This window comes from Nerophis ophidion, linkage group LG08, assembly GCF_033978795.1.
Source record: "Nerophis ophidion isolate RoL-2023_Sa linkage group LG08, RoL_Noph_v1.0, whole genome shotgun sequence".
In the NCBI taxonomy this organism is placed as follows: domain Eukaryota; kingdom Metazoa; phylum Chordata; class Actinopteri; order Syngnathiformes; family Syngnathidae; genus Nerophis; species Nerophis ophidion.
The window spans coordinates 42,237,430-42,249,958 of record NC_084618.1 but is presented as its reverse complement, the minus strand read 5'-3'; the positions used below and the strand labels follow the sequence as shown (position 1 = coordinate 42,249,958).

Below are 12,529 nucleotides of genomic sequence, written 5' to 3'. Positions count from 1 at the left end.
ACACAGGGCAATTCTATACACGGTTTCTTGTTAGACAAATATGTCATTACTCCATTATAAAAGTACTTACAAACTAATAAAAAATAAATAATACTAAATCCACATTTTTATTTAGATTTGCACACAAACTGTGATGGATTATTGCTTGGAAAAAAAGTGCACTCAGCATGTTTGACTCTGGACTTGACAGTGGTATTGTTTAAAATAACAAAAAGCTCCAAACTTTCAACAAAAAATAAAAGTAAAGATTCTGGTAAAAAAATAAAAGAATAAATGATCAAAGTGATTCTTTTTTGTTTCTTTTTAACTTTAATTCATATGCTCTAATACAGGTTAATCATTGAGATAATTAAAAAGATTAGCGACTTAATGTCGGAACTGCATTTATTTTTAGAATTTTGACTATCATTCAAAATCTTTATGTAACACAAGAACATATCTGTCTTTCTTTTTTATGCAGTCTAAATATTAAATAAATGCGATCAAAAGTCTGCTTACAATGGAGCCTAAGGGAGTCGCTCTATTCTGCCTATAAATCCCTTAATAAACATTCAAACACTTTTATTAATGTTTTATATACATACAGTAAGTATATATGTAATGTAGTAACAGAGATATTTTTAATAAGTAATATTTATGTATTTTGATAATTCCAAGCATACATTAATTTCAAAATCGCATTACAACTTTCTCTTTTTTTTTCAACAACATCACTGATTCTTACTCACTGCAGACTTTATGAGAGCCAACAAACATAATAAAACATCACTTTGTGTACAAGGTCTGCTGTCATTAGGATGCCGACTGTTCGGATGTTCAGATATTCTCATTTAGATGAAGAATGACTCATAATCTCCGCAAGTAAAGATGAGTGGAACCAAGTGCCTTTTCTTGTCGTTCTTGCCATTTCCGGGTCTAATTTGGTTGTCAAAGTGGACCAACAAATCAGATTACACCCTTGTCCCTTTTACTATCCAGGTAAGAACCATGATATATGATGTACAATAAACTTTCACGAGCAAAGGAAGTGCGGAAACAGCAGATCACTCGAAGATGCAAACATTGGCACACAGGAAGTGATCACATCGCCACTAGAAACAGTTTGTCTGCGTTAGTGCTTATAACAACAATATCACTAATACTTGATTAATATTCAAGTCACAAAATGTAAATGGAGTATTGTTGGCACTTTTTTCATGTTTTTTTAAATTAGTTTTTACGGGCCTTTCATTGGCTCCGCTGTTAAGATGACTTTTATTTACGTTTACGAGTCAAAATGCATTTTTTTTTTTAAATACATCCATCGTCATGTCTTTCATAATGATTGTGAAAAAAAGGCAAAATTCATCTTTAACAAAAAACATTTGTTTTAAAATGTTCACATACATTAGTTTATGTAATCATTTTTATTGCCAGCTTGAAAGAAAATGATTTTTTGTTTACGGCTGTCTCTCGCCCTGTCTCGTCAGCACGTACACACAGGGAGTGCGTGCACACATACAAGAGTGGTCCAAGAGAAGCAACGAACAATTTGCAGTCATGTTGTTCTTATGACAGAACATACAATCAATGATAGCAAAATATCCAAAATCGCTTTATTATTAGCGAATAATACCCAAAGCTACTATGTGTGCACATGTTACGTAAGTACATAGTGTACTTTATTATGTGCAGAAGCCATAAGAGGCTGAAATATACTGAGTAAAATACATTGGAAGGTTAGCGCAATGAGCACCTTTAATCTTGGACTACGAAGACAAAGACTATACCGGTAGTTTGCCAAGAAAAAACAAAAAAATTCCAACAATTAAAATACTCAGAATATTTTACTAGTTTGCAGTCATTTCAGATCTGCTGTCAGCTTTTGCATACAATCCCAGCATGACTCCTGTTCCCCACTCAAAGACCTATTGGCCAACTATATGCTTCTAACTTCGGAAGGGCTATCATCTGTTCCAGCATGATTGTGTGCCAGCGCAGTGCCCTAAATCAAAAATCTTTGGAATGAACTAAAACAGAAATCTGATCCGTAAAAAAGAATGATCGCTCTCCAATCAGTGATGTCTGACCCCCTAAATGTTCTGTTGAATAAATGTCATTAACACACGGCAACATCTTGAAGAAATCCTTCAAAGTAATAGCTATGTTCAAGCGTCAAAGAGAGTAACAAAAATGTTGAACAGGTTTTGTGCCAATTAAAGGCCTCCTAGTGGTCTCGTTGGTCCCAGCTTGCAGTTCAGCTGTTGGATAACTATACAGCACTAAGCCACGGGTTACAAGGCCCTATAATCTAAACATTTGTATAACTGCTGGATCAGCTGCTATCCAAGAATCTAAATACAACTAGCTGAGCCTATAATAAAGGCCCTGCTTTTTCCTCTCCTATAGTCAGGGAGCGTGGGCAAAGTTGTGTTCATACAGTACATGCCCTTACTGAGGACTAAGTACCCGTTATAGTTATCCAAAATAGCATTTTCGTTAGTGTTTATCCTTTGAACCAAGCAAGCGCACTCCCCTGACAGTAGGAGAACTCTGAAACAGCTCGTCAACTGTCATACAATGGGCTCAAATTGTATGTTACATTCATATTCTGGGTTGCATTTTTCCATTTAGATCTTTGCGTGAGCTAACACTGAGAGTTGATGATACAGTTGGTTGAGACAGAAGGCCCCAATTACCCTTTTAGTAACTGTACAATAAAAAAAAAAGAGTTTGCTGACTCTGTCATACTAGTTCATTGTAATGACAGAGGTTGTAAATAAAAGAAATCAACAACAAAACATTATGGACAAATATGGCAAACACTTACAAGATTGTTGCTCCCTGGCTCGACGGAAGATTTTGAAGGACTCACACCAGATTGTAACACCATCGTCCAGCAGCTTCAGCGTTCGCGGCTTTTGCCAGCGTCCTGATCTGACCTTTGCACAGGAGAGACGAGTCAATGTGTTTTGTTACAACAAACTATATATATATATTTTTATATATATATATATATTTTTGAACCGAACCCTGACCTCTTAACCGAGGTATGTACCGAACCGAAATTTTGGTGTACCGTTGCACCCCTAATATACATATATGTATATATATATATATATATATATATATATATATATATATATATATATATATATACATATATATATATATACGAAATATATATATATATATATATATATATATATATATATATATATATATATATATATATATATATATATATTTCGGTACAGTAACAAATGAACAAAATATACATTTTTGGGTTATTTAATTACCAAATTTGTAAACAATGGCTTGATCCTTTTAACATTGGGAACACTAATAATTCTGCCCACATTAATCCACATTAAACAGCCTCAAGTTGTTGGTTGGATGAAATAAAATGACACAACTTTTCTTCTACATATAAAAAGTGCAACATTAAACAGTTTCTAGTCAACTCATCATGCTTAATTTATTACAGCATTGGGGAAGCCTGTAGTTGATTTTTTATTATGTAAACGTTATACTTGTAGCAACATGTGATAGCAGGGACCCTGCCATTCAAAACTAGACTGCTACATTACTAATGATTAATGTAACTATAGCTGAAAAATAGTACAATAGCAAAAGGAGAGACTATTCATCCCTGAACATCATGGAGTTCATGAAGGCTTTATGATGCACTTACATTATTATATATACTATCAGACAGAAACTCTTCATTTAACATATTGTCCTTTTTTGCTGCTTCAACACACCTCAATCAACACTGTCCGTAACACACAAACACACAAACAAATACACACATACACACCGCAAAATTAGCTAATGTTACACTAAAAGCTAATTAGCCTTCACCTTAAGCCAGGACTGCGAGTGAGCTGAGCTGCAGTTTGTTTCTAGAAGGTCAACGGGCTCATAGTGATGTTTAAAAAGTAGTTGACTTGGAAGTGTTTTTTATAATTTGGGGAGGGTCCGCTGCTCACCTGCTAAACAACTATCTGCTCGACGCTGAAGCGCTGACTAGATGCGCTCTGAATACGCACTGCTGATTGGCTTGTTATCGCTACGGTTGTAACCAATCAGATGGTTGTGTGGGAGGGACAATGCAGGGTGCTGTGCAGGAGACGGAGGCAGAAGGGAGCGGAGCAGCTTGTTAAGACTTTAGCATAGGCGGCTACTTCATATGTTCGTGTGGAACTCGTTCGGTACTCCTCCGCACCGAACCGGAACCCCTGTACCGAAACGGTTCAATACAAATACACGTACCGTTACACCCCTAATATATATATACATAATTGTTTTAACTTGGGACTTCCCGCGGGCCTGATTTTGGATGTTGGCGGGCCGGATCTGGGGACCCCTGGTCTAACTAATTCTGCAGCCTATCCCAACTGAGAGGTGGGATCCAAGCTCACTAGCCAATAGGAACTCATATGCATTCACACTTACATACACCCATATGAACAATTCAAACTCTGCAATTTAACATAAAATGACCAAATATATGCAAGCACTGCAGCGGGAACATGCTGGGGCCGCACAGAAAGGTCAAAGCCAAAAGTTGTAGTTGTAGAGAAGGCAGTACACCGCACACAACACAAAGGTTTGGGTCTGAAACACACACACACAAACACAAAAAAAAAAAAAAAATCCTTGCTGTGCGCTAACCTACCTCTGAAAGTGACTACTTTGAATAGTTTTAACATTACCTTTACCATACTGGAACCCTGCAACATCCACTTGACATCTTCATCATCCTGCACTCCTTCAAACACAAAACAGCACAAATATAAGGTGATGATGTTTACGTTGTGTACATCCTACTCAATATCAATTAAATAATGCAGAAGTTGAACTCAATTACTGTCAAATGTCGCTGAATAAGTGGAACACAGGTAATTGGCCTACCTTTTAAAAAATGGACAGAATTTAGTACCCAAACATTTGGATGAGGAAAGTCCTTTTAAAAGTGCAAGCTGAAATGATAATGTGAGATGCCTCGGCTGGAATCTCCTGTTATGAATAAATGTGTAATACACACTGGTCCTGAATTGCTTCTCCTGGGTTTGTATCTTTAAGATGGCAGGTTGGGGGACTCAAGACCAACACATGCATACTCATGGCAGAGTCGATTGTATTGAAATCAATCCTCCACAGTTACCAACAGCCTCTCAGAGTACCGCCAAACCTTCATTCACATTTACACACCAGTGTGGGCGGCACTTGAGGCAAGCAGGGTAAAGTGTCTTGAACAAAGTTTGACGATATAGACTGACTTTAAAGATTATTTATAGAAGATTCATGCATAATAAAGAAGAGTATGCTTGCAATTACATATAAGATTAACATATGTTGAAACGTTTGACCCACTTTGAACGATGACTCAGCAAATGCTGACTTATGACTGACTTTAAGTTCTAATTAGGGTTGTATGGTATTAGTATAGTACCGCGATACCAATGAATCATATTCGGTACTATACCGCCTCTGAAAAGTACCGGTCCCCCACCTTGCAGGATGGGGAATAGCTAAACTTGTTTCGCTACACACCGTAGCTCACCGGCTCAAAATGTAAACAAACGCCATTGGTGGATCTACACCTAACATCCACTGTAATGATACCAAGTACAGTAGTGTACCTAGTTGATACTACTATGATTACGTCAATATTTTTTGGCATCACAACATCTTTTTTTTTTGTTTATTTTCAATTTCAATGATGTTTATAAACTCAGGAAATATGTACCTGAACACTTGAGGACTTTGAATATGACCAATGTATGATCCTGTAACGACTTGGTATCAGATTGATACCCAAATTTGTGGTATCATCCAAAACTAATGTAAACTATGAAACAACAGAAGAATAAGTGATTATTACATTTTAACAGAAGTGTAGACAGAACATGTTAAAAGAGAAAGTGAGCAGATATTAACAGTAAATGATCAGGTAGATTAATAATTCATTTTCTACCACTTGTCCTTAATAATTTAGACAAAATAATAGACTGGAAAATGACATAATGTGTTACTGCATACGTCAGCAGCTAAACTAGGAGCCTTTGTTTACTTACTCACAAATAAAAGACAAGTTGTCTAGTATTTTCACTATTTTATTTAAGGACAAATTTGCAATAAGAAACATCTGTTTATTGTACGGTAACCTTTTTTGTTCAAATAAAGCCAATAATAAAAAATTCTGTGGTCCCTTTATTTAGAAAAGTACCGAAAAGTATCAAAATCATTTTGGTACCTTTCCAAAATATTGTTATCAGGACAACACTGGTTCTAATGTACAATTGCTCATTATTTTAACATTTAAGCGCGAGCAGGAAAAGAGAAATAGGGCAAGCACATTGTTCAAAGTACCAATGATTCTCACACACACCTAGTGTGGGTGTGACAATCATTGGTACTGTAACCTAACTTTTTTTAAACTGGTTGTCATAGACTTTGCTAAGTCACTGAATGAGTTTAATCAAATCACTGGTTAGCACTATGTTCAGACAAGACTTGTGTGGTCATCAATGGAGAGACAGATAAGGTCATCAGAAGCTGACAACAGCTACAGTATGTGCTTGCCTTATGGAATTCCCCCAACCTACTACAGTATGAAAGCTGACAAAATTTGACATTTGGGGTTCTTGCCTTTACAACGACCCCACTAGCCTCTGTAAGTGTATGTCTTTGTGTGGATGCAGATACTTGAAACTGATAGAACTTTAAAAAGAGTGTTTTACAAGGTTTATTCTCCTTCTGAACAAAACATGTGGCGAGTGGTTCGAGTCCAGGTTATTGGAATCCATTGCAGAACAAAGAACACAAACATGGTGGCTGGAATAGAGAAGTCAATAGTTTGAACCACCAACCTTCCACTTTTTGAATGACCTTCTGTACCTCCTGAACCACAGGAGTCATTCTATTATGAACATTTGTTAAATGTAATTGTGGAGGAGTGATAATCAGACAGCACAAAATGGCCATCAATATTATCAGTGAATTTGTTCTTTATTGTTAACTCTCATGATCTATTGTCATTAAAGATAGAGTATTAATATTCAATAAAGCTAGAGTGGTCATTGATACCATCCTGATACAAGATCTGGTAAGAAAAGAGGAGATTATCCTTCCTGACTCTCCTAGGACAACATTTTCAAAAGGCAGGAACACCTTAAAGACAACAACAGGGGTTATATCCTGTAATCTGTCCTATATTACAAAATGTTTTTCTTAACTGGTTAAAGGGAAAATAGATTTTACTTGTATAGCGTTTTCCACTTCCAAATTCAGAGCACTTTGACACTGTTTCCACATTTACGTATTGATGACGCAGAATCAGGGGCAACTTGGGGCTCAGTATCTTGCTCCGGGAGACTTCGACATGGTCACAGAGGGACTGTGCATCAAACTTTCAGGTTGGGAGACAAACGCTCTACATTAGCCATGCTGCCCCCAATATTTTTTATTTACAATAATATCTATCCTATACAGAAAAAAAACTTACGAAAACCCAACTTTTCTTCCCTATTGGTACCTTTTGTGTGTATTTGGGATCCGTGAAATCAAACCATGGAGTCATGGCGGAGATATTTATAAAAGCAATATTGCCTTTATTCATACTTCCTACAAAAAAAAAAAAAAATGTGAATTTGCCTCATCTGTGTCGTTTTTCCGTCTTGGTGACATCAGCGGTTATTTCCATAAGGTAAAGTTTTACCATAAGATCTTTTCCCAAGTTTGACATTGTAGTCAGACGTTGTAGCCAATAAGTTCCTTTTTATCTTTTATTGTGGGAGACTAGCTCGTACATGAGCATGCATCCTCCATTGTTGTCATTTCTAAAAGAAAATAGTGTATAGTTTGAACTTATATCTGTCACTAGACTCAATATATAACTGCTGCAAACTACAACATGGCTGACGGGGGAAGACACAGGCAGAGTGGAGGCATGTAAATAAGACTGCCCAAAAAACTGCGCATACTGAACACATGATTGGAAAGCGGCTTGATCTATGCAACATTTTGACCCAAAAAAACACAGGTACATGTTATGTAGACCACAAGGAATTGTTTTAAATGTACAAACCCCGTTTCCATATGAGTTGGGAAATTGTGTTAGATGTAAATATAAACAGAATACAATGATTTGCAAATAATTTTCAACCCATATTCAATTGAATATGCTACAAAAACAGCATATTCAAAGTTCAAACTGATAAACATTTTTTTTTTGCAAATAGTCATAACTTTAGAATTTGATGCCAGCAACACGTGACAAAGAAGTTGGGAAAGGTGGCAATAAATACTGATTAAGTTGAGGAATGCTCATCAAACACTTATGTGGAACATCCCACAGGTGTGCAGGCTAATTGGGAACAGGTGGGTGCCATGATTGGGTGTAAAGACAGCTTCCCAAAATATGCTCAGTCTTTCACAAGAAAGGGGTCTCTGTTGTCGTATTTAAGGCTTCATAACGCGTCACACGTTTTCAATGGGAGACAAGTCTGGACTACAGGCAGGCCAGTCTAGTACCCGCACTCTTTTACTATGAAGACACGCTGTTGTAACACGTGGCTTGGTATTGTCTTGTTGAAATAAGCAGGGGCGTCCATGATAATGTTGCTTGGATGGCAACATATGCTGTTCCAAAACATGTATGTACCTTTCAGCATTAATGGTGCCTTCACAGATGTGTAAGTTACCCATGCCTTGGGCACTAATGCACCCCCATACCATCACAGATGCTGGCTTTTGAACTTTGCACCTATAACAATCCGGATGGTTCTCTTCCTCTTTGTTCAGGAGGACACAGTTTCCAAAAACAATTTGTAATGTGGACTCGTCAGACCACAGAACACTTTTCCACTTTGCATCAGTCCATCTTAGATGATCTCGGGCCCAGAGAAGCCGGCGGCGTTTCTGGATGTTGTTGATAAATGGCTTTCGCTTTGCATAGCAGAGCTTTAACTTGCACTTACAGATGTAGCAACCCACTGTCTTTAGTGACAGTGGTTTTCTGAAGTGTTCCTGAGCTCATGTGGTGATATCCTTTAGAGATTGATGTCGGTTTTTGATACAGTGCCGTCTGAGGGATCGAAGGTCAAAGGTCATTCAATGTTGGTTTCCGGCCATGCCGCTTATGTGGAGTGATTTCTCCAGATTCTCCGAACCTTTTGAAGATATTATGGACCGTAGATGTTGAAATCTCTAAATTTCTTGCAATTGCACTTTGAGAAACGTTGTTCTTAAACTGTTTGACTATTTGGTCACGCAGTTGTGGACAAAGGGGTGTACCTCGCCCCATCCTTTCTTCAGAAAGACTGAGCATTTTTTGGGAAGCTGTTTTTATACCCAATCATGGCACCCACCTATTCCCGATTAGCCTGCACACCTGTGAGATGTTCCAAATTAGTGTTCGAAGTACATTCCTTAACTTTATCATTATTTATTGCCACCTTTCCCAACTTCTTTGTCACATGTTAGTGGCATCAAATTCTAAAGTAAAAAATTTGCACAAAAGAAAATGTGTGGCGCATTATGAAGCGTAAAATACGACAGCGGAGACCCCGGACTGTTGAACGACTGAAGCACTACATAAAACAAGAATGGGAAAGAATTCCACCTTCAAAGCTTCAACAATTAGTTTCCTCAGTTCCCAAAGAGGTGAACATCCCCTTTCCCAACTACTTTGTCATGTTTTGCAGCCATGAAATTCTAAGTTAATTATTATTTGCAAAAAAAAAAAATATCTTGTCTTAGTAGTGCATTCAATTGAGTATGGGTTGAAATCATTGTATTCTGTTTGTATTTACATTTAACACAATTTCCCAACTCATATGGAAACGGGGTTTATACATCAATCGTGTGTAAAAAGATGGGAGGGGCTCCCTCGGAAACTTATAATAGCTCACACATGCTCATGGAGTCACATCATAGTCTAAACTCAGACCACTAATGTGTACTTCTCGTGGATCTAACAGCCACCAAATTACAAGACACGTGTACATTTTGGTTTGGGTGCAATCACTGCATGTTTCTCTGAGAAGTCTTACACCTCCTTTAGGAACAGACCAAGATGGACATTTGGACGGTTCACCAGATATGTGTTGAACTCACCAACAGCTGAACTACAAAAATCTATATTTGAAAAAATACCTTACCCAAAGTCAATACAATTAATCTAGATGTTTTCTATTCCACCGATGATGCTACATCTTTTTCATTAACACTTTATTAGCATTCATCAAGTATTTAGCAAACACTGAATTCATAATTTATAAAGCACATTTCTGACATTAATACCCATTAGTATGCAGTCTATTAACAGTTATACAAGCCATCCATCCATCCATTTTCTACCGCTTGTCCCTTTTGTGGTCGAGGGGGGTGCTGGTGCCTATCTCAGCTAACATCGGGCGGAAGGTGGTGTACACACTGGACAAGTCGCTACCTCATCACAGGGCCAACACAGATAGACAGACAACACTTACATTCACACACTAGGGCCTATTTAGTGTTGCCAATCAACCTATCCCCCGGTGTCTTTGGAGGCGGGAGGAAGCCAAAGTACCCGGAGGAAAACCCACGCAGTCACGGGGAGAACATGCAAATTCCACACAGAAAGATCCCGAGTTCAATCCCGGTATGTTCCACCGTGCTGCCCCATTTATACATGTTTTACTCATTAATGTATAAATAATTTTATCAATAAAAAAGCTTAATGGTTGCATTTTTTTTAACCTAATAAATGATTTATTCAGCATTTCTACATTACATTTAGGTATTGTCAACGGTTTGTTAGATCATTTAGAAAGTGCATGTAAATAAGACATCAAATAATATCTCCAGACCAGTGGTTCTTAACCTTGTTGGAAGTATCGAACCCCACCAGTTTCATATGCGCATTCACCAAACCCTTCTTTAGGGAAAAATATATAAAAAAAAATTCAAATTCTTCAAATTCAAGACAAGGCGAACATATAACTTGTTATACGGGGGGGAAATAACAATGGCTCAAAACAAAATGCAAACCTAAATACTTAGAAAATACTGGGTTTTATCCACTTGATTTTTTAAATATATCATGGATGTATTTTTAAAAATAATTATTTAATAATTATCATATATAGCTGAGATAGGCTCCAGCGCCCCCCGCTACCCCGAAAGGGACAAGCGGCAGAAAATGGATGGATAAATATAAATATATATATATATATATATATACATATACATATATGTACGACACTATTGTTGTATTACCTGATTAATTCATCTATTTTGGTATGCACAGACTATAGGGACACCATGTGCGATACATACTGATATCGGTATGAGATGTCAGGAAAAGGTCCATTTTGATTTGAAGGTAATAGTGTGTGTGAGCAGCAATAAATGTGAGTTGATCCTTAAACCTATTATAAATAGATATATCAAACGTAGCTAAATACTGACTGTGTAAATGGTTTTACTTGGGTAATTAGATTCAAAAAAATGATTTCATGCATGTTTTTTTATTTTTTGTTTTTTTTTTACTAAACTGGTCGAATCATTAGCAGAAATAGCCTTGCTGACTAGCAATTAGCAGCGCTGGTGTTTTCCAATCTTGGGATTAAGGACCAACAAAGACTTACCGAGATTCCCGAGAAGATCAATGACCTTCGCATCGGGCGTCTTGTTTTTTCTTTTGCGCTGCAAGGGTGCTGATGATGTTGTTTTGCTGGCCAACATCATGGTAGGATGCTGCCTTTTGTTTGAAGAACGCCTTCCTTGTCGGCGAGCGGACCTCGCATCTCTTGTGTGTTTAAAAGGGTCACGTTAATTCCACGGCAAACCTTCTTCCTGGTGACGTCACAAATCCATCTCACAACACTTACATGAGGAACTCACGTCAAGCTCCGTGGACATAACACCAGAAGTGCACGCGTCATTTTCAAAATAAAACACAATTACACAAAATCGGTAACTATTCTATTTCACATTCCATTTCCCTCCGACGTTTTAAAATGTCCTATCAGTTATTGTCAAAGTACAACATAGTGGTAACAATCACTAACACTAATTGTAGGGTATTATAACGTGTGTTAGAATTCAACTTACCCATGTGATTCATTCAGGCATCATATGCAGTCATGTTTATCGGTGTTAATTTTTTTTTACCCATTTAAAGAATGTAGAATTAGTTTTAAATATAATTGTCTACCTCGATTTAGCTTGTTAAAAATATTTATGATGCTCATTTGTTTGAATGTGAGTGTGAATATTGTCTGTCTATCTGTGTTGGCTCTGCAATGAGGTGACGACTTGTCCAGGGTGTACTTGGCCTTCCGCCCGAATGCAGCTGAGATAGGCTCCAGCACCCCCCGCAACCCTGGAAGGGACAAGCGGTAGAAAATGGATGGATGGATTTCAGATGTATTTACATATTACATTACAATGAGAGGGCGACTTGTCCAGGGTGTACCCCGCCGTCCGCCCGATTGTAGCTGAGATAGGCACCAGCGCCCCCCACGACCTCAAAAAGGGAATATGCAGTAGAAAATGG

General features: G+C 37.5%; 1 protein-coding gene across 2 annotated transcripts in view; it reads right to left on the bottom strand.

Moving 5' to 3' along the window:
• The window catches only part of plcd3b (phospholipase C, delta 3b), a 39,338-nt gene extending 27,483 nt beyond the window's left edge, over nt 1-11,855 (bottom strand). Inside the window, exons 1-3 of one of the 2 annotated variants that reach the window (XM_061908611.1) lie at nt 11,619-11,855; nt 4,698-4,753; nt 2,810-2,921 (exon numbers count right to left, since the gene is read on the bottom strand). In XM_061908611.1, coding sequence (XP_061764595.1) covers nt 2,810-2,921; nt 4,698-4,753; nt 11,619-11,718 — 268 coding nt within the window. In that variant the 5' untranslated portion in view covers nt 11,719-11,855. The remainder of the gene's footprint in view (nt 1-2,809; nt 2,922-4,697; nt 4,754-11,618) is intronic. The other variant, XM_061908612.1, reaches the window with a different exon arrangement.
• Nucleotides 11,856-12,529: the final 674 nt, after the last annotated feature.